This window comes from Genypterus blacodes, unplaced genomic scaffold (assembly GCF_046128005.1).
Source record: "Genypterus blacodes isolate CSIRO-AG114 ecotype Tasmania unplaced genomic scaffold, CSIRO-AGI_Gbla_v1 ptg000137l_1, whole genome shotgun sequence".
Taxonomy (NCBI): domain Eukaryota; kingdom Metazoa; phylum Chordata; class Actinopteri; order Ophidiiformes; family Ophidiidae; genus Genypterus; species Genypterus blacodes.
The window spans coordinates 386,983-412,761 of NW_027466939.1; the positions used below are offsets into that span (position 1 = coordinate 386,983).

At 45.0% G+C, this 25,779-nt stretch overlaps 2 protein-coding genes across 2 annotated transcripts; one reads left to right on the forward strand and one right to left on the reverse strand.

The window, feature by feature from the left end:
• The first annotated feature begins 1,815 nt into the window (after positions 1-1,815).
• gsg1 (germ cell associated 1) lies at positions 1,816-6,899 on the forward strand. The gene is made up of 5 exons (XM_076164534.1): positions 1,816-2,110; positions 4,299-4,463; positions 4,555-4,666; positions 5,276-5,512; positions 6,890-6,899. The coding sequence occupies exons 1-5, from the start codon at positions 1,816-1,818 to the stop codon at positions 6,897-6,899; spliced, it is 819 nt and encodes a 272-aa protein (XP_076020649.1).
• Positions 6,900-6,923: 24 nt separating this feature from the next.
• On the reverse strand, positions 6,924-11,251 carry LOC143011635 (epithelial membrane protein 1). The gene is made up of 5 exons (XM_076164577.1): positions 11,114-11,251; positions 9,225-9,312; positions 8,527-8,635; positions 7,956-8,096; positions 6,924-7,861 (listed from the first exon to the last, which is right to left on the reverse strand). The coding sequence occupies exons 2-5, from the start codon at positions 9,300-9,302 to the stop codon at positions 7,701-7,703; spliced, it is 489 nt and encodes a 162-aa protein (XP_076020692.1). The 5' UTR covers positions 9,303-9,312; positions 11,114-11,251; the 3' UTR covers positions 6,924-7,700.
• Between the last annotated feature and the right edge of the window lie 14,528 nt (positions 11,252-25,779).

Here is a 25,779-nt window from a genome sequence, read left to right on the forward strand (position 1 = left end):
CCTGAGACATTTCTGGAACTTGCGTCGTCGCTGAGGATGTCAAGCGAGCGGCTGTGATTGGCCGACTGTCTGTACTGCCCATCGGGTGGGGGGGGGGAGGGGGGGAGTAAGCCTAACAAAGTTCTTATTAATGGTTTCAGCGATTTGATTGGAAGATGCAAAACCCATTCAGAAGAAGCATTGCCATAAAGTTTCAAAGTGAGTCGTATGGTGTTGTCGTTATCATTTTTTATTGTTATTCTTGTAAAAAAAAAAAAAAAAAAAAGCTGAAAGAAACGGTTACACTATCAGAACCATGCTGTATTAGAGACCTGTCAATATGTATATGAATTATGAATACACTTTAAAAATGCTTCATCTCTGCTCCTCTCCTTATTCCCTCACTCACATCTCTACCTCCCTCTTTTTACTTTTGTTCCCAATGTCCCTCCTGTCCACATTTTGCAAGCTCTGTCTTATTATTTCAGTCACACACACACACACACTCTATCTCCCCTGTTTCTCCTTCCAGTCTCTTCTGTGTGAAGGCGTGTGTGTAATTCCATTGTGACATTTTCTCTGTCTGCAGCAGATGTGTTAAGAACTCTCTCTCTCTCTCTCTCTCTCTCTCTCTCTCTCTCTCTCTCTCTCTCTCTCTCTCTCTCGTCCAAACATTGTTGGACCGGGTCAAAGCATTGTGTGCTTCTGTCGGTCCATGTCTGGAAATAGTGTCACGTTGCCAAGGATTAGATTTAAGAAATGTGCAGGGGTGGAGATGGAAACGGAACTTTTAAACCTTAAAAGTTCAGACCTGATAACCTCTTAAGAAAGCGGAGCTTTATCAAATCTGTTCCTTTTTCAGACACCCTGCTGATGACAACACTACCTCCTTCACAGCTTTAATAATAATCCACCACTCTACGTTTTGAGGCCAGAGAGTAGAGCCGCCCCTTACCCCCCTCACCCCCCACCCCCTCCCCTCCTACCCCCCGACCCCCCTCTTTTGGAGTCCCCATCTCTCATGTTTACCTTGGAAATGTATTTGATACAGAATTCATAAATGTGTGGCTTTGCTGGTGAGCTGCATATCAACATATTTTTCACTATTTCAAGGTCGTGTTGATTTTCAGAGCGAAACGTGAAGCACTGCATACTTTCCAGAGCAGCAGGCTGATAAGAGTAGAGATGAATGGAATGGATGAAAATGAAAACAGATGGAATGTTATTGTCTTTTGGATTTAGTGTAATGTGGCTGGATTAAAAAGAGGAGGGTGTGTGTTTGTGTGTGTGTGTGTTTGTGTGACTGCTGGGTGGGATCATGAAGAGTGACGGTCGCTCCTCTCGCTGGTGTCAGTGTCAACCAAAGCCGCTCCATACACTCACTATCTCACCAGGAGGACCCTGAATGCATCTTTCACCTTCTTCATTCACTCTGCGAGGAACTGAGGACAAACTAAAGTAAGTTTGGAAGGTGAGAGCTTTTCTTTCCTTGTTCATAAGTGGATTCCCTGGTTGACGTCAAGTCTGCCTCACAGAAAGGTTCAGCAATTTTCATCAATTCCCTCTGATTAACCTGTCTTGTCTGCGGTCGTGTGCTGATTTGTCTGCAGTCGTGTTCATGTAAAGGTGCTGGCTGGCCCTCATCTCCTCTCTGAGACGTCACCTTAATCATCTCAGCCTTGTTATATTTTTAGTAAGGTGCAGAAATGGAGGTGTTGCTGAAAGTCGTAACCATGCAGAAGCTTTCTCTGCCCTTTTCTTACTTTGACATGCGGTCAATTTTGTATCTTTAAGTGCTATCCCCATCTATTCTCCATCCTCCAGCCCCCCTCCATCATGGCCTTCCTCCAGCAGATCCGCTCCCCGCGCCTCTCCTTCATCCAGACGTTGGTGTCCCTCTTCCTGGGCAGCGCGGCCCTGGCATCCTCCTACTGGTGCGTTGGTAAACAGAAGGTGCCCAAGCCGCTCTGCTCGCACATCAAGCACAGAGACTGCATCCCCGTTCCCGGACTGTCCAACTCGTCGACCATCCAGTTCTCCTGGGACACCGGGGACGACCGGTTTGTCTTCCCCACCTTCCACACGGGCCTGTTGGTCACCTGTGAGGAGAACATTTACACAGATGCCTGGGGTGAGCAAGGAGGAAACTAGTGTGGAAATATGATGTTTCTATGTTTTAATCTAGGTGGGATGTGAGGGTTGTGTGTCCATGGATGTTCTGCCAGTGACCCTGAAACAGATGATCCAGGTTAAGAAATGAATGAATGAAAGAACACTGGATTAGGAGAGAACACATTCAGGGAGAGAGAGGCTGAGTGGTGACAGTATGCTTACTGTATACACACAAAACTAGTTTCAGTCATTCCACAAACTAGCCTCTGGTCATGTGTGCTGCTGGTTAGGTTGTGTGTGTATGGTGTGTGTATGGTGTGTAGGGTAGACGGTGTGTTTCTCAACTGCGATTGTGATCCACACATAAATGGAGAATCCTTTTGCGTTGTAAATACTGGGCAGACAATTAGATGAGTCATTCTAGAGGAGGAAATCCAAGGTGTGGGTAAGAGGATTATGTTGACGGTGCGTTCAGGAGCTTTAGATTTCAGCAGCATGACTCAATTATGGATCAGAAATCCGTGGAGAAAAAGGTTAAGAGGATTCACGGATGACGGCCCGGTTTACGTTTCAAAGTTTGCCCTTAAATGAGATTGAATTCCAGTCAGAAGTTTTGTGTAGTGGTTCTGTGTCGGGTAGCTTGCTGGTTTAGTGGAGCCCTGTTAGCTTTGATGGTTTAAGTCAGACAGATGTGTGTGGTGAACCCTGTTTGCCAATGTAGACATGATGCTCTTGGACTGCCAGGGACCTTAATGCAGCATTCTGATGATTCAGTCTTTTTGTCTTCACGGTTTGCCTTCATGTTTGTATTTGCTCTTAAACCTGATCCTCATGTACTCCTTAACAACAACAAAGAATGGAATTTCTGTAAATATTGGAAAACTGAAGCCTGCTTGGACATTTCTGCTGCAATTTCTTTTAAAGATGCTGGTTTGTGTTTCTCTTCTCTCAACTGTTGTTGCTGTCATCCAAGTTTATTTAGGATGTTCCATTTGGATTGTTTGTATTTTATATTTTATTGATGTGGCCAAACAGCCAAGCCCTTGCTCAAACAGTCCTTGTCCCTGCTTGTCCACCGCCGCTGCCGCAGCCGCTGCTGCTTGGAGGCAGGGCAGGATGTGAGGGGAGGAGCCTGAGCCTGCAGCAGGTAACGCCCTCCCTCACTCAGGTAGCACAACGGGCGGCGGATAAGCAGTGACATGGACTGTTTGAGCAAGGGTTCGGCTGTCTGGCCTCTTCAACTCGTGGGATAAGATGCAGAACAATCCAGAAAAAATCATTTCATAATTAAATATGGATGACAGCAACACTTCACTCCACTTCAGCCTGTAGTGTGGACATACTTTGAAGTTGTTCCTGCTAATTGGATAGAAGAGCAGATTAATAAAAGAGCCGTGAAGTTTCTTCCTGATCTATTAAAAGACAATCTTTCAGTGGAGCGTACCAAATTATTTTCAACACAATTTGTCTTGTGGACATTTCTAAGTTAGCAATCTTAGACTAGACTCACTTTTCTTTGGGTTCAACCACGATCCAAATAGATGTTAATAGTTCAATATAACTTTTGCACGTTTTCATGGAATGCTTTATTGTGCCTTTATTGCTGCTTTTACACCTCACAGCATGATGTCAAGATCCAGACTCTGCTGCATGCACTGGGACTGCATCACAGCATGGGGTCTGACTGGGATCGCATCCCCATCACAATGTGGCCTGCAAGCATCAACGCCACACATGAATTGGCTTTTTATCTGGACCACATATCACTTTTACATACATAAAGATGTAAATGTGGCCTCCAACTCCAGAGAAAACAAAGAGAATATCAGATAAACAGATCAACCAATTGGGCGTATCCTCCATTCTGTCCTACATATGCCTTTGGACTTTGTGCTTGGGCTTTAATATGCAGGTAAATGTGCTCTTGATGTCACAGTCAAATGTAATGTAACTGCGTCGGTGGCTGCTTTCATGTGTCAGCAGCTTCTGGGCGTTTACTGAAAGTGCAATTATAATTATTGACAATGGGTTGGTAACTACTTTATTTGTCTTTTAACTGCCAGAGGAGAAATGTCGAGGGTTTTATTCTCTGACTCCAAGAGTGGAAAAAGGTACGGTATTCATTCAATCATACTGCACCCTCATCTTCACGCCTCTTTATCATCTCTTAATGCCATTGTTCTCCTTTTGTTCTCCTTCCTCCCCAGCGATGATGTGGCTGTCACTGTCACTGGAGATCACGTATGTTGGTCTGCTGTTGATCAGCTGCATCCTGCTGTGTGTGCAGTTGTGTATCAGCACCTGGTCGCCCTCTACACAGCGCTGGGGTCAGCTTCTCAATGCCTTTGCCGCCATCTTCACTGTCCTGGGAGGTACAGTGAGGTTTCAGTGTTACCTCAGTGTTTCCATCTCATGATCGTACCCTCCAGTTTCCTGTGTCTCCTCTGTCTCTGTCTCTCACAGGTCTGCTTGGTATGGTTGGTCACATGATGTTCATGCAGGTGTTCCAGACCACTGCCTCCATGGGGCCGGAGGACTTCAAACCCCACAGCTATGGGTACTCCTGGTCCTTCTAGTGAGTGCATTAACGTACACACATCTTTTCACATCTGGCCCCCATTTTGTTCATTATGCAGTGTTTCACCTGCAAGCGTTTTCTAAATCTTCAAAGCTCCTCTACCTGTTCAGGAGGACAAACTCTATTAAACACAAACCTTTCAGAACCCTCCTGCACCACGAGCAGCCACACCCTATTTTAGAAGGGCGTGTCTGCGAGTGTTCCTGATGCTTTCCCACGGGTGGCTCCAAGAATGTCTCCTAGATTCTCATTGTGGCTGCCTCACATTCCTTTTGCATAGCCTATCAGATCCATTAACACTCACACATGCACATTTGCATGTGCATGTGTCATCTGCAAACATTCAGGCCAGCGGTTTCTCCACAGAGTCTTGGCTCCTGCCTCTTTCTTCTGCTGCCTCGAGTCCATTTTGCCTTCACGTCTGATTAAAGAACAGCAAAGTTGATGTTCAGTCTGTGATGTTAAGTGTGTAGTGCACTCTGTCCTGGATCAAAGACAGGCTGCTGATCAATTCCATTTTTTCCCACATTAGCACTTTATATTGTCACACTCCCATACTTGAGTTCACATCTTTCCAAACACAACCTTGTTGTTTCTGTCTATCAGCATGGCCTGGTTTGCTTTTACTGTGTGCATGTCTGCCGGTGTCTCCACTCTAAACAACTACACCAAGAAAGTCCTGATGGTGGGACCCAGACGGACCTCCGGCCTCAACCCCTGCAGCTTTGTGGGTCTCCTGCCACCGGCCCCTTACTACACCCCTCCACACCTAGTCGGGCCCCTGGCCTGTCCCCAGTCTCCCCCACACATCTCCCATCTGTCTCCCTACTACGATCCGCCAGCGTCAGTGTCACCACCCTCCTCAGCGAGGCTCACACACTCCTACTCTCTTCCTCTTGCCCCCTCCCACCCTGCGCCTCCACCTCCTTCCCACCACCTGTCCCTCCCTTCTCTCTGTCCATCACCCACCCACTCTGTATCTGTCTACGTTCCTCTGCCGGGACATCACAATGAGCCAGAGGATTACAGCGCACTCTGACTTTAATGATGATGGAGGATGTGTGCTCATTCTGGAAATGCATTTTATTGAATATGTGACCATTAAATGAAGGATTTTCAAGCCAGGAGACAGAGGATAAAGACAAATATACTGATCATAGCTGACCAATGAGTCACTTCTCATTTGTTAAAGTTCATTCAAACATTTAGGGAATTTATAGTTTGAAATAATAAATGCTTTGCCTCAGCTAATGTATCTGAAGTAAACACAGGGATGTGGACCCGTGTCACAAATCCGCTGAGTCGACCCTCAGCAGCTCAAGTTTGAGTTTGTTGCGACTGAATGGTGGCCTCTCTTGAACTTTAGCCTCAGATGTTTGTGTCACCCATGATGATGACTCTGCTATACAAATTATTATCCTGACCTTAGATTTGCTGTAGAAAGTATTCTGATGTGTTTCTGATTCAGTTTCGGAGCTGTGATCTGATTTGTGACTTGTAACAGCGACTTCATCCCACTTGAATAAATGTGATCTTTAGACAATTCAATATCAAGGATCTTTACTATTAAAATGTGTTACAGCCTTTTGGAAAGCACCATATTTTGAAAAGAAAGGGAAATGTTTTGACAAACCAGTCTGACATGCATGCATGAGTTTAGCACTCTGCTTATTAGAAGGCTATTTTTAGAATAATTGTCATTGCAGCTCCTCATCCTCACCCTCATAGCGTGCAGCTTTGCCCTGAACCTTACTCTCCTCACTTAATCACATCTAATGGGTGAGACCAAAGAATAACTCCACTAACTGGATTTAAATCACGTTTAATAATGTAAAAATCATTGTTACTTTCATCCATAATGAGAGAAAACAACAACTCTCAAACAGCACGAGTCACACAGGGCATTATGGGACACAAACGTATTTACACATCTTATCTCTGGTGTCTGTGTGATAGGATCATCAGATACAGGACTGTGTGTGTTGGATTTATAGTTACAGTTCATTAGTTGTTGTCTTATTTGAAAGAATGTGGAATTCCATACATACTTTAATTCAAAATCCTCTTATTTGATGATGTGTTTGCAGTATTTAATATAAAATAATTCAAGAATAATTGTCAATACTGCAGATTGAACTGATTGTAAACTAATGGTTCCACTTTGTCATCATAATAATGTGATCCTATACTTGTGTATCTTATCTGTCTTTACGTCTGCAGTAAATCCTAAACTCAAATAATCCAGACGACTGTATTCTGTGATGGATTGAACACTTTATATCATTGCATAGTCTTACATTTAGATTACACACAAATCAACTTGTAAGGTACAAATGGTTATTCTTTAAGACTTCAAACTGCTTTACAAAGTACTTTCACAACCTATGAATCACAACGGACTGACAGTTTTGACTCACGACACATCACATGAAGTAAGAGCAGAGTGGATATACGACATAAAGGTCTAACAATAAAATATGGAATAAAAAAAATAAAGGCTCCCCTTTTCTCCAACACTCATATCCAGATGTAAATGTACATTACAAAAAGAGACCACAGACTTTAATTACTATCCAACTTGTATTTTGATAACGTCAATAGATTTTTTTAATTTAGTAGCACCCTGTTAGCATTAAAGCCATCTTTGTTCAGTGATCAACAAAAATATTCTTAATCCTCAGATGCTTCAACACTCCTTCACTCAAATACAGCTGTGATTCAGTGAGTTTGCGATTGTTTAAGATCGTCAGACAGCAAACTCAAACAAACACACTGAGTATCTGAGGGGACCCCCCCACTTACATTTAACCCCAGGGTTGGTTTATCCATACCTGGATTTACACCAGCGGCTAAAATCTGATTTTTCTTTAACTACACGCCAAATGCATCACTGCTGTCCAGAACAGGCCATTATAAAAACAAACCCATCAGAAGCTGCAATAATCATTGCCTGTCTAAAACCAGATTTCAGCTGGGAGCGTAAATCCAGCCAGAGATGCTGGGCTGGTTGTGGATCGCTCTAGTGTCCTTTTCATGCCGTTTTCTTGCGTAGGACAAAGTAAGTGATGGAGGAAATGAACGTGAGCACGAAGGAGATCCACGCCAGGATGAAGCTGTGGCCGTACCAGCCGTTGGACTCGTCCTTGTGGAAGATGTCTGTGTAGATGGAGGCTGCGATCATGATGCACAGGCCTGGAGGTGAAGGGAAGCAGGAAGGAGGTTCAGTGAGGAGGACATTCTTACGGACAACAACACGTATGACGGCAGGGAAAGCATGAAGACTCACAGGCCAGCAGCTGGAAGACGCCGGAGATGGTGAACCTCAAGCCCTTTTCCAGGGTGAAGAGCTGAGCCACGAACACAAAGATGCCGATGATGGAGAATATACAAGCGAGCACTGCGCTGGCCTGCACTGCCTGGAGGTAATCTGCAGGGGGAGCCAGAGAAGAGGCAACAAAGTTAGGGTGGGGTAGGGAAGGAGTGTGTCCTGGGGGGCAAAGAAGTTATCAGTCACACACAGAGTGGACGGCAGGTTTGTAATGTTCCATGCTGATGACTCACTATAAGCCAATATCCTCCACATCCTCATTCTGTTTGCTTTTATGTTCACAATACAAGCACTTGTCCGTAATAATAACACAGATATGACACACATGCTTAATCACAGCCTCACTACACACACACACCCTGATCTTAGGGTAATAGGACTCTGTCACCTTGCACTGTATCATTCTTCCCTAATGGGAGTACAAAATAAAGGCAACGCATGAGGTACTGTGTGTGTGTGTGTGTGTGTGTGTGTGTGTGTATGTGTGTGTGTGTGTGTGTGTGTGTGTGTGTGTGTGTGTGGCTCTTACCGTGTGGGTAGGATGAATGTGTGGGCAGATCAGTTTGGTTCCACACTCCGTTAGTTAGTATCCACCGGGCCCAGATATCAGTGGATATATCCTTAGTGAACCACCAGGCCTGAGGGGAGGGAGGAGAGTTAAGATCATCAGGTTTGCAAAAGGAAAACGATTGAATTGATAAGAGAGACAAATCCAGCTGTGGAGCCATGTGTGTGCTCTGAGACACGCATTCAGGGGAGCACACTGCGTGTCCGCTCGTCACTGTGGCGTTCCAGAGCTGTCGTGCTGGAATGCAACCATCACTACAACACAGGTAGGAATCTCACATGTCTTCCTGTCTGCACACTCTCTGACTTGCTTCAAAGCAAACACACTTGATGCGCTTAGTGACACGGTGTGACGACACAGTGCCTGTGCTTGTCCGTCCCCCAGCAAATATGTCAAACATGTGGCCCCCGGAAAGAAAACTGCAGGATTATCCGGGAGAGAATGAAGGCCGAAGGTGTGAGGTGAAGGTGTGCTGTCAATCACTCACCTGCCTCGACTTGCTACATCTCACATTTTTACACCTCGAGGGCTGTCACCTTGAGGAGCTATGAAGATGTGTGTGTGTGTGTGTGTGTGTGTGTGTGTGTGTGTGTGTGTGTGTGTGTTCGCATGTGTGGTTGGGAGTTGCTGAGAGCTCAATGATGATAAAGGTTACTTACATTGTCAATGGTGGCCACCAAAAGGAGGATGATGCCTAAAATGTGAAGGGTGAAGATTGCAGCAAGCAGAATCAACATGGTGGCTGTGCTGCAGAGAGAAAGAGAGAGAGAGAGAGAGAGAGAGAGAGAGAGAGAGAGAAATGAAACTTGTTAAACCACTTTCCAGCCTTTATTATGCAGAATGAACCCGAGTGAAGATAACTGGAGGGCCAACTCGTTTTCCGCCTGGAAAGCAGACAAATAGATAATGACAGCTCTGCACACCTTCACACACACACACACACCCACACACACGCACACACACACATTCATTTTCATAAACACACACATTCATACAGAGCAGCAGAGCAAAGCCAAAGCTTGGCACCCACTCAGGGCGTGGCTTCACAACTTCTAATTACTGCCGGTTAGAGCTATACACTGCAGCTACGGCGCTCCCACTGCACTGCATGGCACTCAATGCATCACGCAAATACAATCCAGTACCTGTCAGGGATCAATGGGATGACAAATGAGGCGTTTGTGTGTATTTGTTGATCACAGAGTACAATAAAGTCCGTTGGTGCCTGGGTGAGCGGGGAGGCAGACGGAGTTACAGTGGGACGTTTATGGCGGGCAGATGAGTTGGGGCTTGTCTTGGACTTCCAGAAAAACCCGCCACTCCTTAAAATAACTGCAGAGATTACCTGCCGCTCTCTCCCCAAGCCCGCCCACAGCATGTCTCCTTTCTCTGAATGAAACACACTGTCACACACTGTACCTAACACTGTTTAGGGGACATTTGTTTTGTTCTTGACCCTTTAATGGATCGCTGCAGTTACAAGTCCTCTTCTTCTCTGCTCTCTCACTCCTCTACAGGTGATCTCCCCCCTGAGATATCCACTCTACATTGCATTGGTGTTTCCTTTCTATTGGCTCTGAATTGGAAATCGCTGGCACGTTGGCTGAGTCCCGGGCAAAATCCCACACTGAGGCTGCTCTGGGTGTGAACAGAGGAAGCGGCACATCTGGAATGTGCTGGTTCTGGTATGGTAAAGGAGTGGTCAAGGGCTTGGCACACAGACACACTCTCTTCCACACACACACACATGCATATAAACACAGAGCACCAGGGGCACAGCGACACATGTGATCATACCTGATCCACCTGCAGGTATTTCCCATCAGCCATCTGCTCTAAAACTGCTGAACTGAACTCTTTGCAAATATTTTACTTGTCTAATTTTTTTGCCGTCTAAGCATTTGTTGCTGGTGTCTTCTTCCCAGATGACCTCATTTATCTTTTGCTGGACACACACCACATACTGTAGACGTTCAGCACTTTAATTTAAACCACAATTTTGGAACCCCTTTTGGAACCCTGGGCTCAAAGCGTGACGTCTTTCCAAACTCATGCCTCTCCCGAAAACAGGGCGTGTCAGCCATTCCTGCTCAGGCATCTCGGATCTGGCCCGGACCAGGCTTTATTCCATTACACAGAATAGAATACATATGGCCCAGGCTGCTTTTAGGAACAACAGGAATTCTAAAAGAGCGCATAGTTCCAAGGCTCTCGCAAACCAAAAAGACTTGAACGCGGCAGCTGAAGCCGGAGCTGACAACATCTGGACAGCAGCCTCACCTGGGGAAGTCCTTCATTCCCTCTTGTTTGGAAAATAATTGATTAAAAACTAACTTTTCTGCAAAGGTGGTCAGGTACAAAGGGGAGACATCAACATTCACACATTCACACACACTCACACACCTTGCGTGTTTGCGGTTTTCATTATGGCTGACTTAAAATAACCAGCACTCCTCTTTCTGTAAACAACGTTCAAGCACTTTAAGACAAACACAGAGAAGGATCAGATCAGAAATGAGTTGAAGGAGATGAAGAGTCTCTGACTTACTGTTTGGTGTCTGTGCGTCTGCTGGAGTGTAAATCCGTCTGCTCGCAAGGTTACAACTTTCAGACCTTCGTCAAAGCGCACAAACACTTCCAACAACTTACCCATCCGCCCACTTCTTACCCAGCCCTCTTTTCCAGTCCACACCCCAAGCCCAAGGACAAACCTCCCTCCCTCCTTCCCTCCCTCCCTCCCTCCCTCCTTCCCTCCCTCCCTCCCTCCCTCCTTCCCTCCCTCCCTCCTCTCTCTCTCTCTCTCTCTCTCTCTCTCTCTCTCTCTCTCTCTCTCTCTCTCTCTCTCTCTCTCTCTCTCGCTCTACTCTCTCCTTCCACTCCACGCACGCACGCACGCACGCACATGCACATACACACAGACTCTGGCCACTATTCCAACAACTTTTTTGAGCTGGCAGATAGATTTTCCACAGTGTTTTGGTGTCTCATGTCTTCGTCACTCAGCTGATGGATGTGATTTTTACATACGCCTGGTGACTCACTCTGTGTTTTAGGGGGGAACTCCCACAACACAACACTGGACGTGGGCAGTGAGTCCGTGAAGGCTGCCATGGAGACAGACTGCACCCGGGCCTAATCATAATCACATTGTTGCTGTTGTATATATAGAACCGCACAGTAAAACGCACACCCGCCGCACACACACACACACACACGGTGTTGGGTTTCATGCAGATCCCCACCCTCCCTCTCTTTTCCCACTCTGTCGCCGAGGAAGGAGTTTCACGATGAAGGAATGTTGTTGGTTGCAAGGGAGGAAGAGGTGGGGGGTAAACGGGTACAAGTCATAGCTTGAGCGAGAAAGGAGGGAAGGACGAGGGAGGGTGAGAGAATGTACGGAAGAAGGTGGAGAGAGGGAGAGAGTGACGTTGAAGGGAGGGGTGCAGGAGACGGTTCACACCGACTTCAGTTTGTTCATTATTACACACCGCCATCGTTTTATTCCTGCCGATGATAGATGTGATCTTCATGATCGCACGAAGACGGTGAGGCCGGTCCGAGTCTGACATCTCATAACAGAGCCCAGAGTTTACGCTCAATTCATCTGAGAGGCTCATCATGTGCAGTTTGGGCCAAGGGTTTGTGTGAGGAACGGGAGGCTTCTTAAAATGTTCTACTGCTACTGTCAAATACTGTATGTTAGTACTCAGAGTACTAGGATAGATAGTAAGAGCTGTCCATAAGGGGGGACGGAAGGGATGAAGAGGTCGGTAGGAAGTAAGGAAGGAAGGAAGGAAGGAAGGAAGGAAGGAAGGATAGCGAAGAATAAGTTATTGGAGCTCATTCCACCGCCAAGGCCAAACAAGCCTAGAAAAAGCACACCAATGCTTTATTAGGTTCATTTTTAAACATGGACCACCAAGTATATATTTATACATATTATCTTTCTAAAGTTTGTAACCGGGTAACTTTGAGCTCACAGGAGCGGAATTAGCAAATGAGTCATCTTTGCTAAAAATACTTTCTGTCCAAGTTGTAAATCCACATCTAAGCTGCATCATAACACTGCAGCTTAAAACCGAGTAACTGGGGTTATACAAGTAAAAACATAAAAATATGTAAAACACAATATTATAACATAAAACACAATATAATTACATAAATATTACATATAAAACACTCAATTTCTTTCTTTCTTTCTTTCTTTCTTTCTTTCTTTCTTTCTTTCTTTCTTCATTCACAAAGTTACAAACCCGGGTGTCAGCAGGTTCCTTTACCTCAGATGGTTCTCGGGTGTGTCGGCCCTCAGGGCTCCCAGGATCCCATGCTGCCACAAGGCCCGGGAGACTTCATCTTAATCTTCTGCTGTATTGTTCGGTCTCTTTCTGTCGTTTGTTCTCTCCCACCTTGGGTTCCTATTGCACACCTGGCCGTCTCTCTTTGAATAGCCTCTCCCAGGCCCTTTTCCTTTCTGCTTGTCTTGATAGAGAGCTTTGTGTGTGATATCGGACGATACAAATAAACTTGAAACTTGACTATATTTCTAACTTGTTTAACCCCAATTACACACTTGTAAGCTGCAGTTATATGACGAGGCTAAGATGTGGTTATACAATTTTGTCATGAAGTATTTTTAGCAGAAATGACTAATTTGTTGTTAAGTAAAGACCTCAAGAATTTAAATGTGTTCTGTGTCTGCTGCTGTGTGTTTATAGGCTCACAAAAGCTGAGAGCAAGACCACAAGTAAAGTCGCATTCTGGAGCTGCGGAGATTAAATTGAAACAATGACAGACAGACAGATACGCAGAGAGACAGGCAGAAGGATGGATGGAGGGACGTCACATGTTTGCTGCGTGTAAACAAAAATGCTGATGTGCCAGCATGTGTGTGAGTCAAGCTGCTGCACCTGGTCAGCGTGGTGTCGTCCTGCTCAGCCTCACTATGAGCCAGCGGCATAATAACAGAGACAGAGACACCTCGGCTACCAGAGTGACCACCTGAGGCCTGTGCAGCTTAGAGAGAGGCAACCTGTACGGCCACATAGCGGTGAGGTCATTACAAACACACACACACACACACACACACGCACACACACACACACACACACACACACAAATGCGCGCGCACTCATACCCACACCACCATCTCACACTGACCATGAAGCAAGGCACTTCTGCTTTGGTGAAAGAAGAAGGATACGGTGGTATTTTAATTTGGTTGTCATGGAAATGTAGCTTTTTATACGTAAGCACAGCAACTTGAATGTTAGTCATTCAGCGGCAGAGTGTTGAAATACCTCTGCCATGGTAACATGTCAGATTTTTGAGCCTTGTGCACACCATTGACACCCATCTCCATGACAACGCTAATAAAGTGCACAGTGAGGTATATGAAACATCGGACTAACCCAATTATCAAGCCTTGACTGTATTTAATGACCTCTGAAATATAAACAGAAATTTCAAACGTTTAATTCTTAATCCTGATACTCAAATACCACAGCACTGCATGGTGTCTGTCTCTCTGCTCTGTCTCACACCTCATCAGGTCCATCTGACACCACCTGAGAGGGGCACAGGGACAGGAACACAGGGACTTTGGGCTAAATAGACCAAAGCAGGCCAGAGACCAGGACCCGGCACAACCCACTCGGACTGAATCCAATGTGGACCCTGCCGTCTGGGGTCACAGGTCAGGGAAAGTGCTGGTGAGGATTCCAAAGCTGCAACAGAGCCAACAAACCCATCATGAGCGCAATCCTTTATTTCCTGGGTAAGTTGTTAGGCTTTGTGACCTTTTTCAAACTGTACACATGACACCTAAACCGTACAGGCTCCTCCCACCATGTCGCTAGATGTTACATTTACATTACATTTACATTTAGTTGCTTGGCTGACGCCTTTATATGAATCATCGTGTATATATGAGATTTGAGTACAACACAGGCAAAGAGAACAGGGAGGGCTTTTTTCTTGTCTTCTTGGAGATCTTGGGTCAGGCCAGGAGCTGTTGATACAGTAAAGCCCTTTGAGACATTGGGTGTGATATATAACTACTATAGAGTCAGCTGAGCTTAGCAGCGTGACACAATATTACTGAATTAGATTTCTTATCTACTGGTTGTTGACTAAAAGACCTGTTAGTCAGAATGAGTTTGAGCTAGCTGGTTGAATTCCAGTGTTCTGAACTAAGGAGGTGGGTTGACTATTGTTTACATGTGAATTGCTCATTGCACCTTTAAGGAACCTCACATCATTGAGATTATCCAGCACCACACCTTGAATATTCCACCCACATGTCAATGAATGAACCTGATATTGAACCGATGGTTTGGAAAAATTGGCGATGCTCTGCAGCAGCAGGAAATGAAGCCAAAAGAACGGCACCCTCCCCTCAGACTGCTACACACAGGTGACAGACTCCCTTCAGGTGTGATGATGCACCACTACACGTGAGAATACAATTGCAACACCACTGCAGCTCCCACAGATTGTACACAATCAGAAGCTGGGCTGTGGACACGAAAAGTGTCGAGAAAAGCTCATGGACAGAGACAGCGAGACACAGAGGCAGAGGTGAGAATGCAGTCCGACCTGATTCTGCACTGGGTGGGGCCACCACACCTTGTGGCTGAGGTAAACCGAGGCGTTTGCTGTGCCGTGCAGCACTCCCTGCAGCCTATTCCTCAAAGCACAACCTCCCAGACTGCAGCACAACAACAGTACACACAAAGTACTTTTGCAAGATTTGATGGTGGTTTTCTTGGATGCTTGGTGTAGATTTGGGAGAGGAAGTGCCAAGGGTCTTTTATGAAAACTTTGAAAACTTTGTGGGTGTTTGTACACACTGCTGCTTCAGAGGGGCGGGGCTTCAGGATCACCCAAAACACGTTTGTCTTTTCAAAAGTCCAAACACAAGTTGACGAATCACATGCCTGTGTTAGGACTGAGGAAGACCAATCGGTGTCTTGCTCAACAATCAGCCCTTTGTCGCGCTCCCTTTGCTGATCGGTACTGGAAAAACCAGAGTGATAAAAGAGTCCTTGGAACAGTTGGGATATTGTTTAACATGCCGTCTGCACAAGAACTAATGATGATTATTTAAAAAAGCTTTGGCTGGTTCGAGGCGGTTCTATTAGTTACACTGTAGAGTTTTCTCAAAATTCTGGGATCAGTAAATATTTATTGTGCCATTTAAAATGAGTGGAGAACTCAAGTACTTTACTAAGTCCAGTTACTTAAGTAGTACCATTGGTTTCTTGACTTTGACTTCAACATTTTGTAGGACAATACTGTACCTTCTATCTACTACATTGATCTAACAGCTATAGTTTCTAAACTGCAGATGACTTTAAATGCATCATGACAAAAAACTCATTAAATATTCAAATTAAATCCTGCTGCTGTTAGGTTAAAGCCTTGTTTGAACTTGTGTCTCATTATCAAGAGCTCAGGAAAAAGAGTGACGCAAAAACAATTCTCCAATATTGGAAAACAACAGTTTCTCATTGATTCCGTCCAAACTCTCCACAAATGAAGGCATAAGGTTTCTGATGCTGTAAGCAGACAAACGTCAAAGATCAAATGTTTGCACTACATGTGGAAGATAGTGTACAGAGTGTGTGATTCTCAATGCGTGCTTTCACTCGTGGTACTTGATGAGGCCTACATTTGTAATTAAACCAAGAATTTGACATAGAATTTCGAAGTGCAATGGAGTATTTCTTAGTAATGTAAAGGATGTGAGTTCTTCTTCCACAGTGGATTTACGACACAGTTGGATGACACAGACAAACAAAGGCAATTCTTGTAATTTAGCAATTACAAGCGCGTCTCTATGATGGATGACCTTTACCCAGAAATATTTGTGGCATCTTCTGTCTTGGATCTGTTGCTCTGTATGTTGCACTCTAGGCACTGTCTGCCTGTACAGTTCTCTTTTACACATTTCAATGCTCCCTGAATGAGAGCTTCATTATAAACTTTAAAAGGGACAAACAAAGCTGATAGCTGCACAGATGACTTCACTACGTTTGGTTGAGTAATGTTAAAGCCCGTCATTAAGGTGTTTTTGACGGGCCTCAGTGACAGAGTATTTCCACAAGCCTGTGTGAGACAAAGCCAGCAGAGCGCTGCCTACATGCCAGCGGAGTGAGACAGACCGCAGCCAAGACACCGCTGCTTTACACAAGAGTAAAGCTTTCTGTCTGTCTGTCTCACTTTTCTCATTCTTTCTCTGTCTTACACAATGTCAGTCCCTGCCCTGGCATTTCTAAATGCCTTTTATCAAAACACCCTAAGCATACATTTATAGGATTTGCAAAGTAATACCAGGGACGTTGGATGTAATTCAACTTTTGAATGAGGCAGAACGAACACCAAGGCCAGCGTCAGGCAGCTTTGTGTTGAAACTCTCACCTCACCCCAGGCTGTTGACTAACTCCAAAAGACAATTTCCCTCAACCCCGCTCTCAGTGTGGCTGAGCTGGTTTTGAAGACAGATGATAAACTACACACACACACACACACACACACGTATTCACACTCACATGTATACCTACACACGTGCAAAAGTACCCAACCTCATTCATCTCCAAAAGGACTGACTCTTGGCCACACACATGTATGTTATACATACATACATATTGTACATGTTACATATATAATCAGCTGCTTTGAGGTGACACATCGCCAAAGGCTCTGAGGAAGTAGCTACACATGCATAAACACACACAGTTCCATCCAGCTCGCGCTCTCTCTCTCTCTCTCTCTCTCTCTCTCTCTCTCTCTCTCTCTCTCTCTCTCTCTCTCAGGAAAGAGATGATTCATTTTGTCTCAATTCATATTCCATTCAAACTCTAGTATCTATCCTCACCGTGGCCTATTGCTCCATAATGACCCATTCCTCTCATGGAAAATCTGAAACCACTTTGTGTGCAGCCACAGTAGCCACCACCCATTTGAAGGCAGCCTCACTCTATCAGCATGAAACGGCACAGCATTGCTTGGAAGTGTTCAGGTCTGGAGACATGGACAGCCTGACTGTTGGGTAGACAGGGATTAGTTATGATCCCAAACATCATCCAGTTACTCAGACATATGCTTACTAAGGAGAGAGAAGAGAAGAGAAGAGAAGAGAAGAGAAGAGAAGAGAAGAGAAGAGAAGAGAAGAGAAGAGAAGAGAAGAGAAGAGAAGAGAAGAGAAGAGAAGAGTATTCTATGTATACAGTAGTGGAGAAATAGTCCCTTCTCATAGGTTGAGAGGAGAGATTGGCTGTCTGCCTTTGGCTTGAACGAAGCAGGAAAAGCAGCTCCAGTTGTCTTTCTAGTGAAGCCAGGAATGGTGCGAGTGCTGAACAATAGACGTGAGCCGCTATACTTTTAAGGACAGCTTCCATTACAGCTTCCCCAAAAATGTGTGTGTCAGTTGTTGTGGTGCCTTCGCCACGATTTACTTTCAATGACTAAAAAAAAGAGAATTCCTCTTATTTAGTCAAGGCGACTTGTTTCCATGGTTACTGGCCAGGGGTTTTCATTCTTGATCCACTTCCTGCGCCATCTCACTCTTGTAGCCTTCACTCTTTTCCCTGACATTACTACATTTAACTCGGGTTTCTCTCCACGTGATCGCTTCTCCTCTTTGGGAATCTTTCTGTTCCTCCTATTTCCTGCTCGTTGCCACCTCCGTGTTTATGCCCCCCCCACAAAGCCTCGCTCTCTCAATGAAACCCAGGCATGCACACTGCACTCTCGCTTTGACTCACTCACTGCTCAAAAGAAAACAACTCCTGGCTGTAGCTAGGCAACTTCAAATATGAGTCATCCCACCGCGCCCATCATCAACTGATCTCCACACACACACATATATACACTAACACAATACTACATGCCTTCATACACACACACACACACACACACACACACACACACACACACACACACACACACAGTTTTAGGCCTTTCTAATGAGGAATTTATGTTGAATAGAGTATGAATATGATGTTTATGTTGAGTATCTGAATGATCCACGCTCTCTCTTATACACTTCAACAAAAGTAAACACAGACACATAGTCATTAAAAATGTGAAACAGTGAGAATTACCAGTCTGATCAGAGTTTGGCATAACCACAGATTATCAGATGGTGGAGTTGGCAGTGATCTAACAGAGATTTGGCTCTGTTGGCTGTTTGTCACACTAGTTTACCACATGGAACTGTAAGAGAAACAAACAAACAAAATAAAACTCAAAGAATGACAAAATCATTCTCTATATATGTCCAACTACATTTTATGTTCTTGCCAAATGACACACAACTTGGCCAGAACGCTAAAAGCCGACCCCATATTTTACAGGGAGATACATTTAAAACTGTAAATACACGATGTAAAGGAATGTCAATGAAATGAAATGAGGTCGTATGGATTTTCTAATCTGCTTACTCAGGTTGAGAAGCTACACTGTAGATACACTTTCATTTAATAGGGTGAAGATGAAAATAACAGCCCTGCCAGAATGTCTCCTGTGATCATTTGTGAAATAAATAACACACTTTTAATGTTAATTGTAAGTGGTAAATATATTTGTTGTAAGTGCTACAACAACTGTGTGTATTTTCCATAATATACATTTCACTGATTTGTTTCTCTCTATTTTGAATTCTACGACTCGATGTAAATACAGGAGATATTAATAACCGAATCATCTAATGGCTTTCAGACGACTTGCATTGCGTTAAACTCCAAACGTTCACTCGGGCGTAGTCCTACGTCATGACAACAATATTCTGTTGCTGTGCTGCCCTCTAGTGGGGAGAAATGAGACCTTCATTTAGGATGTGTGTCAAATCAAAGTTGCACGGTGCATAATTCCCTGCATGAACCTAAACATGACGTCCGCGAGTTGTGTGTCTGTCTGTTAAGTCATAATTGAGTGAATTGTTTAGTCGTTTTCTATGCACGAGCGGCAGCACGGGCCAATTAATGTTCCAATTAGTGAACAGGTGCGCGCACAGGAAGTCTAGAAAGTTCGTGCCGTGCGTTTCTCCGTCCCAGTGTTTCGGTGCACGAACACAGAGTCGTATTAGCGATGCATTTAAAGCAGAAAGGCTACAGCTGCGGTGTCCTCGTCATTTTCACCGTCACAACCATCACGTTACAGTCTGCAAACTCTCTGTCTGTGTCTGGTTTCCTCCACAATGATAGGAGGATCAAGGGTCTGGTTGATTTGAGGCCGGAGCCCCTCGTCCGAGATCGCAGAGAGCGGCCGCGCGTCCTCTACCGCCAACGGGAACCCAGGGAGGTGACCCGGGCCGGAACATCTGGAGAAAGATCCGACCCCAGACCCACAATGACGACTTCAAGTGACAAACCCTCAAAAAGCCAACACCAAGATCAGCAGACCGAGGGAGGACGTACACGTCATTACCGACATGAAGAATGCAACACAGGAGAAATTAAAAATCTGAGGAATGGAAAGTTTTTCATAATCGGTCGCCTTGAAACAAACCTTAATATGGACCGCCAGTCAGATTCTGCTGCTTCAGGTAAGCTTAGGGTGTCATTTGTTGTTAAACATACAGTAGAAACTGGTGGAGCTTTGCTAAATTAAGTGTTTGTGTGGTGTGTTTATGTTTAGAGGAAAGAGGGGATCCATAGTTGTATCACCTACGGTGTACTATGGAGTTCATGAACTGGATGGCAAGAGTCCAGATCCTCATTGGCAATTAGCTAGAATACCAAGCTAAATTGTTTTGTCATCACATGGGGGGTCTGAGTAAGGATACTATTGTCTCACTTCAGAGTCTAAACTCATATTCCATGCAGTGTTGAGTGAACTCCTTGGTGGTTCCCACATTCTCCAATGCCATGAAATCACATAAACTGTCTTCTCTGAGAACCTTTGTTTGTTTGTGCTTCCTAGCCCAGGGACACAGAGGCCACGGACATCAGCGATCTGGCAGCCCTGAGGGGAGCTGGCAGAGGCTCCAGCCAATGGTGGAGTGTGGAGACCACGCCATGACCCTCACTGTCAGGAGGAGACGAGCCGCACAGCTGTCACTAAACCGAGGTGCAGTTACAGCTCTAGTTGTGGATCTTGCAGTAAGAGTTCTTCTGAGCAGGAATATAGAAGAATATCAATGGTATAGTCAGAGCTGATGCCCCGTTCCTGAGCTTAGATGAGCACCTGCCTTGCCATGTTGTTTCCTAACGTGTTGTCTTCACTCAGTCAACGAGTCGTCCCTGCCCTTGTCCCGACTGCCACCTGAATGTGGCTACTCCTTTGACACCACATGGAGAGACCTGACCCTTACAGCTTCATACCACGCCTGCCATGTTACACAGGAGGTACATTCAAGTTCTATATATTATTCTAATCATATATATTCTATTCTATATTGTGTTATTCTATATCTGTTTAGTCTAATCAAAGATGTAGATGCACTGATTGTAGTTCAACACCTGTCTGTAATCACATGTCAGTATAGAGATCATCTTAATGTATTTATATACAGTATGTAGTGAGGGGACCCCTGCTTCAGTCCTGTTTAACTCAATTCTCAGAGCTGGATTTTAGTTCTTGTGAAAGATCTGATAAAACATTCTGTTATGTCAACTCTGTTTGTTAATAATAATGTTGATGTTCGTCTAATTTCAAAGCTCAATCTACTCTTCCTGTGCAGTTCATCTGGTTGTAGCCCTAAACTCAATGTCCCATTATGACCAAGTGTACATATGAGTCACGCACATCTGCACACTGCTGTATCCTCACATTTCATCTGGACTTCTTAATGACTTCCATGCATGGTTCAAACTTCAGTCACGTTTGTGTTTGTTTTTAAAATGGTTGTTTACACCAGGGGCCTGCACTACGGAGATGATTAAGGCGTTAGTCAGCCATGTCGAAGCTCAAGTCTGATTTTACCATGTCAGGACGCTGACTCACTTCTGCTCGCGCCCTGTTGGCACAATCCTCTCGACATTTACAGCAGTGGTGTTGCTCTTTGTGGTCACTATGGCTTTATATTCTTCATTTGTCTCCAATATAATCCTTTGCTCCTACGATGTGAAACGCGTATCTGCATGTGACTGTTCCATCATCTTCCTATAGGCGCGTCTTTGCAGACACGTCCCCTCGCATTAACAGAGTCAGCATTAACAAAGTCTGTTGATTAGCAGCGTTGTGATACGGATTAACCCTGATTGTGGTATTTAGATTTTGTCAAGCCAGTTCACGCAAACAAGGCAGCGGCCTGTTCGGCTTCCTTAATAGTACAGACCCCTGGGATCAACCTCTCAATAGCAATGTCACTTGACTTAGAAGCGGCTATAAATAATAGTTTGTCTCAAGAAAAGTATTTCAGCCAACAGCAATAATAGCATAATGTTTTTCAGGATGGCCACTATGTGCTGCCTCTGCTGTGGAGGGGGACTGCGGTGAAGATGACCTGCCCAGTGTCTCCTCTTCATCCTCATGCCAGTGACCTGTCTGCCCTCTGCTGCCCAGATGGCATGAGAGTCACACTGCAGGCACAGTCTGCAGCAGAAGAGCTGAAGGTCAAAGGTGAACACTCTATCTAAGTCCTTGTTTGCATATGTTGCTTTTGAATTGAAACAACTCACATCAACGTGTTCCCTTTCTGTTCTCTGCAGTGAGAGGACAGTGGACCCCTCTGCTATCGCTGGCTGAGCAGTGTGGCTACAATTTGCACAAACCAGATGCAGACCTCTTGATGACTCTCCCATTTATCACATGTGGCATCACTGTTAAGGTACAGTTACGTCAAATTACTATTGATTAGACAGAAATCCCTACACGCTGCTGTAAACTATTGAATTTGTATTTTTAATTTGTGAATGCAAATCGGGTTTGACGTTCCAAAGGCAAACATATACTGAATCTGTGGGGGGTTAAAAGGTTTGTTGATCAATAGTAATGGCTCTACTACTTATTTCATGTAGTATTGACATTTCTTGCTGCTATTATCTATGCTTTGCTGTGGACCAAAAGCTCCATTGACTTGTCACCACCAGGCCTATATTCAACAGCTCTTGATGCATTAGATGTGTCGGCCACAAGGACTATAATGCCTTGTTGTTGTTCAGTTTACGACAGGTGGCAGCTCTAAAGTAAATGTTTAATTGTCTTAATTTGAACTTCTAACCGTTAAGTTTTGATTCAAAGTGGTGACCTCATTAAGTAAACTCTGGTCTTTTCCAGGATGCAAAATACACACTCTCTCTCCGAGTAGGAGAAAGTGTCTTCACTCTTGCCTGTCCTGTCTCCTCCTCTGAAGAATTTGCACAAACTCAACAGCCTCTGGACGACCATCAGCTAAACAGACACCAAACGGAGTCTGTTCCGCAAAACCTGAGGCCTTTTCCATGGGCGCCACCTTTCTTCCTGGCCCCGCCAAACTATCCCCACCCTACATTCCTTCAGAAGTATAGCAGTTTTGATGAACAAAGCACTCATTACATCACTACTCCCCTAACTTTTACCCCCGACCCGACATCAGATCCGCAGCCTCTCCCTCCTGTTGATTCCAGCCCTGAATCCCAGCCAGATGTCCAGGCCTACAACTCTGACCACATGCCTGTTAAAGAGTCATATCAGGGTTTTAGAATCCACTCATCTCTGTCATCCACAGACAGTATGGACGGATCAAAGCAGATCTATCCAGATCATGAACAAAACCCCACTCTACTTGTCTCTGAGAGCCACAGTGCCTCACCTCCGCCCCCCTTGGATACAGTTCCTCCAATTCAAGTTGAAGATCTGTCTCACCAACCTCCAAGTAGTAGTGGTCCATATTACCACTACTACCATCACCCAAAGATTCCTCTACCTGGACCACTACAAGACCCAGATCCAGGTCCTCAGGTCGTCGCCGATGAAATATATCCTAAAGAGCAGTCCGCCTCTAATTCTCCTAACATTCCTATGTTGCCCTCCTACGTCCACCAGTCTGAAGCTGTTGGCGGTTTTAACACAGCCCAGCACTCTGGGCCTCTGCCAGAAACTCCTTCTCACCCTGGCACCCATTCATTTCATCCTCAAATCATTGATCACTACATCAAACATCTCCAACATATCTCCAGGGGTGAGGCCAAAAATCGGATCCCGGTCAGTCACAACACTGCGGCAGATTCACCTCTCAACCATCAAAACTGGAGGTCTGGCACTTTTGATTCATCTCCTCATTCATCAGTGCTTTCAGATGACAGCCTAAAGGACTCTCCACCAGTTGAACTCAAACCAGTTGAGCCACACAAACATAGTTCAGAAAGGACCCCACATTCACTTTTGTCTGCAGGCAATGATGAAAATCCTGAGCAGGATGATAATAGGAATTCTAATTCTAATTCTGATTCTGCAGATCAATCTCCCCTCACACCCAATGAACCTTGCTTGTGTAACCACCAGATCAATCAGCAAAGCAGATCAGACCCCACTACAGTTCCTCCATCAGTGCATCCCTCTATTCACAGAGCATCATCCGACAGTAACCCTCCTCCTCACCCATACTACTACCACCCCTTTTATCACTACTACCTTGCGTATTATGAACAGAAAAAGATACTGGGTGCTAAAAAGCTTGAGTCTCTATCTTCATCTGAAGAAGCTTTAGGCAATCAGCATCTAGCTTCGGTCTATAATGAGCATCCCACCCCAACTAATGATGATGTTGGTAACCATGGACATCAACCCAACCCTCCAACCACAGAGTCAACATATGTGCAACAAAATTACCCTTATCCTTACTATCATCCTTACCATCATTATTTTTACTACTACCACACACCTACACCAGAACAGCCGTCTGCAGGCAGCGTTTCCTCTGATGAAACCTCCACAAAACCACAAACTCAGTTTCCCTCGGACACTTCCAATGATGGGGCGGATTGGTTAGCTCCTGTGGCTGAGGAGGGATATCCCAGCATGGCCCAGCTACAGTACGATCCTCTGCTGCAACATCTGAATGATCTCTTTGAGTATTCTGGCAGGCTGGATGGTGAAGTGAGAGGTAAACGATCACATTCACAATTCCAACAGGTGTAGAATGTGGTGGCGGCTTCAGTGTTGCGTACTTATTGATGGCGTTGACATTTTAAATCACCACAAGGGGGCAGAACATTACTCAGTCAGTTCTGTCAGCTTGATCTCTAGCATTTGGTACAGACATGTGCATGGGCTGCATCTACCTGATTTGTGTTTGTCTGACAGGTGGTGGATCTATATATCAATAAACGTGTAAACAACTCTGCTCTGTCCTAATTTCTCTTTCTGTGCTCAGATTGCTTTGAGATTAACCCCTACAGACCCCTCTGTCAGATCATGACGTGTGTGTGTGTGCGTGTGTGCGTGTGTGTGTGTGTGTGTGTGTGTGTCTCATTTTCTGCATGCAAAGTGGGGCAGCCCTCTGTCTTCATGGAGTCTGACTCTGTGATGGAGCCTGCAGTGTGGCCTCCTGCTCTTCCCTATGAGGACAGTGATGTGCCCTGCACAATGACCTCTGACCCTCACCTCCACCCTGTGCCCCTGGATGGCTGTGAAGTAAGCAAATACGTAAGACAGGGGTCAATGTATTGCTCAATATAGAGCATAAAGAGAGCTGGATGGTGCTTCATTCCTTTATAGTTAGAGATATTTAAATTATTTTGCTTTGACAACCCTCACAGTTAACATGATTTCTTGGTCATGCTTGTTTGTAATAAAGACATTCTTCATGGTTGATCAGATGGTGGCCTACCTGTTGGCAGTCCAAGATGCTCTTCAACAAGGTGACGGCTCTTTGCAGGAGCGCTCTGGCAGGTATGTCATTGATTGAACTGATCACACTGTTGCTTGTTCCTGCAAATTGTGAAATTCAAATTGTCTTTGTCACCTCTGTCTTTTGTTCACTTGCTCCAGCTGTGATAAGTCACAGCTACGTCTTTCTCCCCCCTCTTATCACCAGCTTCCTGTCTTCGTCCTCTGAAAGTCCATCCTATCTGGCCAACGCTTTGATGAAGGACCCAGAGGTACCTCCTCCTCACAGAGCAAACAAGCTCATATCTCTATCTTTGATGTGACATCTTTCACACTCTTGGATCAGTAGTAAGTTCTTCCAAATGTTTCTCCTGTGATGTTCTCTCTCCCTGCAGATATATATTGGGTGTTTGCCTGAGATGTCCTCTTCTGCAGATGGCGACTGCACCCTGGGCTGCATCC

Coding starts and splice junctions, on each gene's coding strand:
- gsg1 (XM_076164534.1), top strand. CDS start 1,816: ATGGCCTTCCTCCAGCAGATCCGCTCCCCGCGCCTCTCCTTCATCCAG. Junction 4,464..4,554: donor CATCTTCACTGTCCTGGGAG/GTACAGTGAGGT, acceptor TGTCTCTCACAG/GTCTGCTTGGTATGGTTGGT. Junction 4,667..5,275: donor GGGTACTCCTGGTCCTTCTA/GTGAGTGCATTA, acceptor TCTGTCTATCAG/CATGGCCTGGTTTGCTTTTA.
- LOC143011635 (XM_076164577.1), bottom strand. CDS start 9,302: ATGTTGATTCTGCTTGCTGCAATCTTCACCCTTCACATTTTAGGCATC. Junction 8,636..9,224: donor TGGTGGCCACCATTGACAAT/GTAAGTAACCTT, acceptor CCCTCCCCTCAG/GCCTGGTGGTTCACTAAGGA. Junction 7,862..7,955: donor CGTCTTCCAGCTGCTGGCCT/GTGAGTCTTCAT, acceptor CTTCACCTCCAG/GCCTGTGCATCATGATCGCA.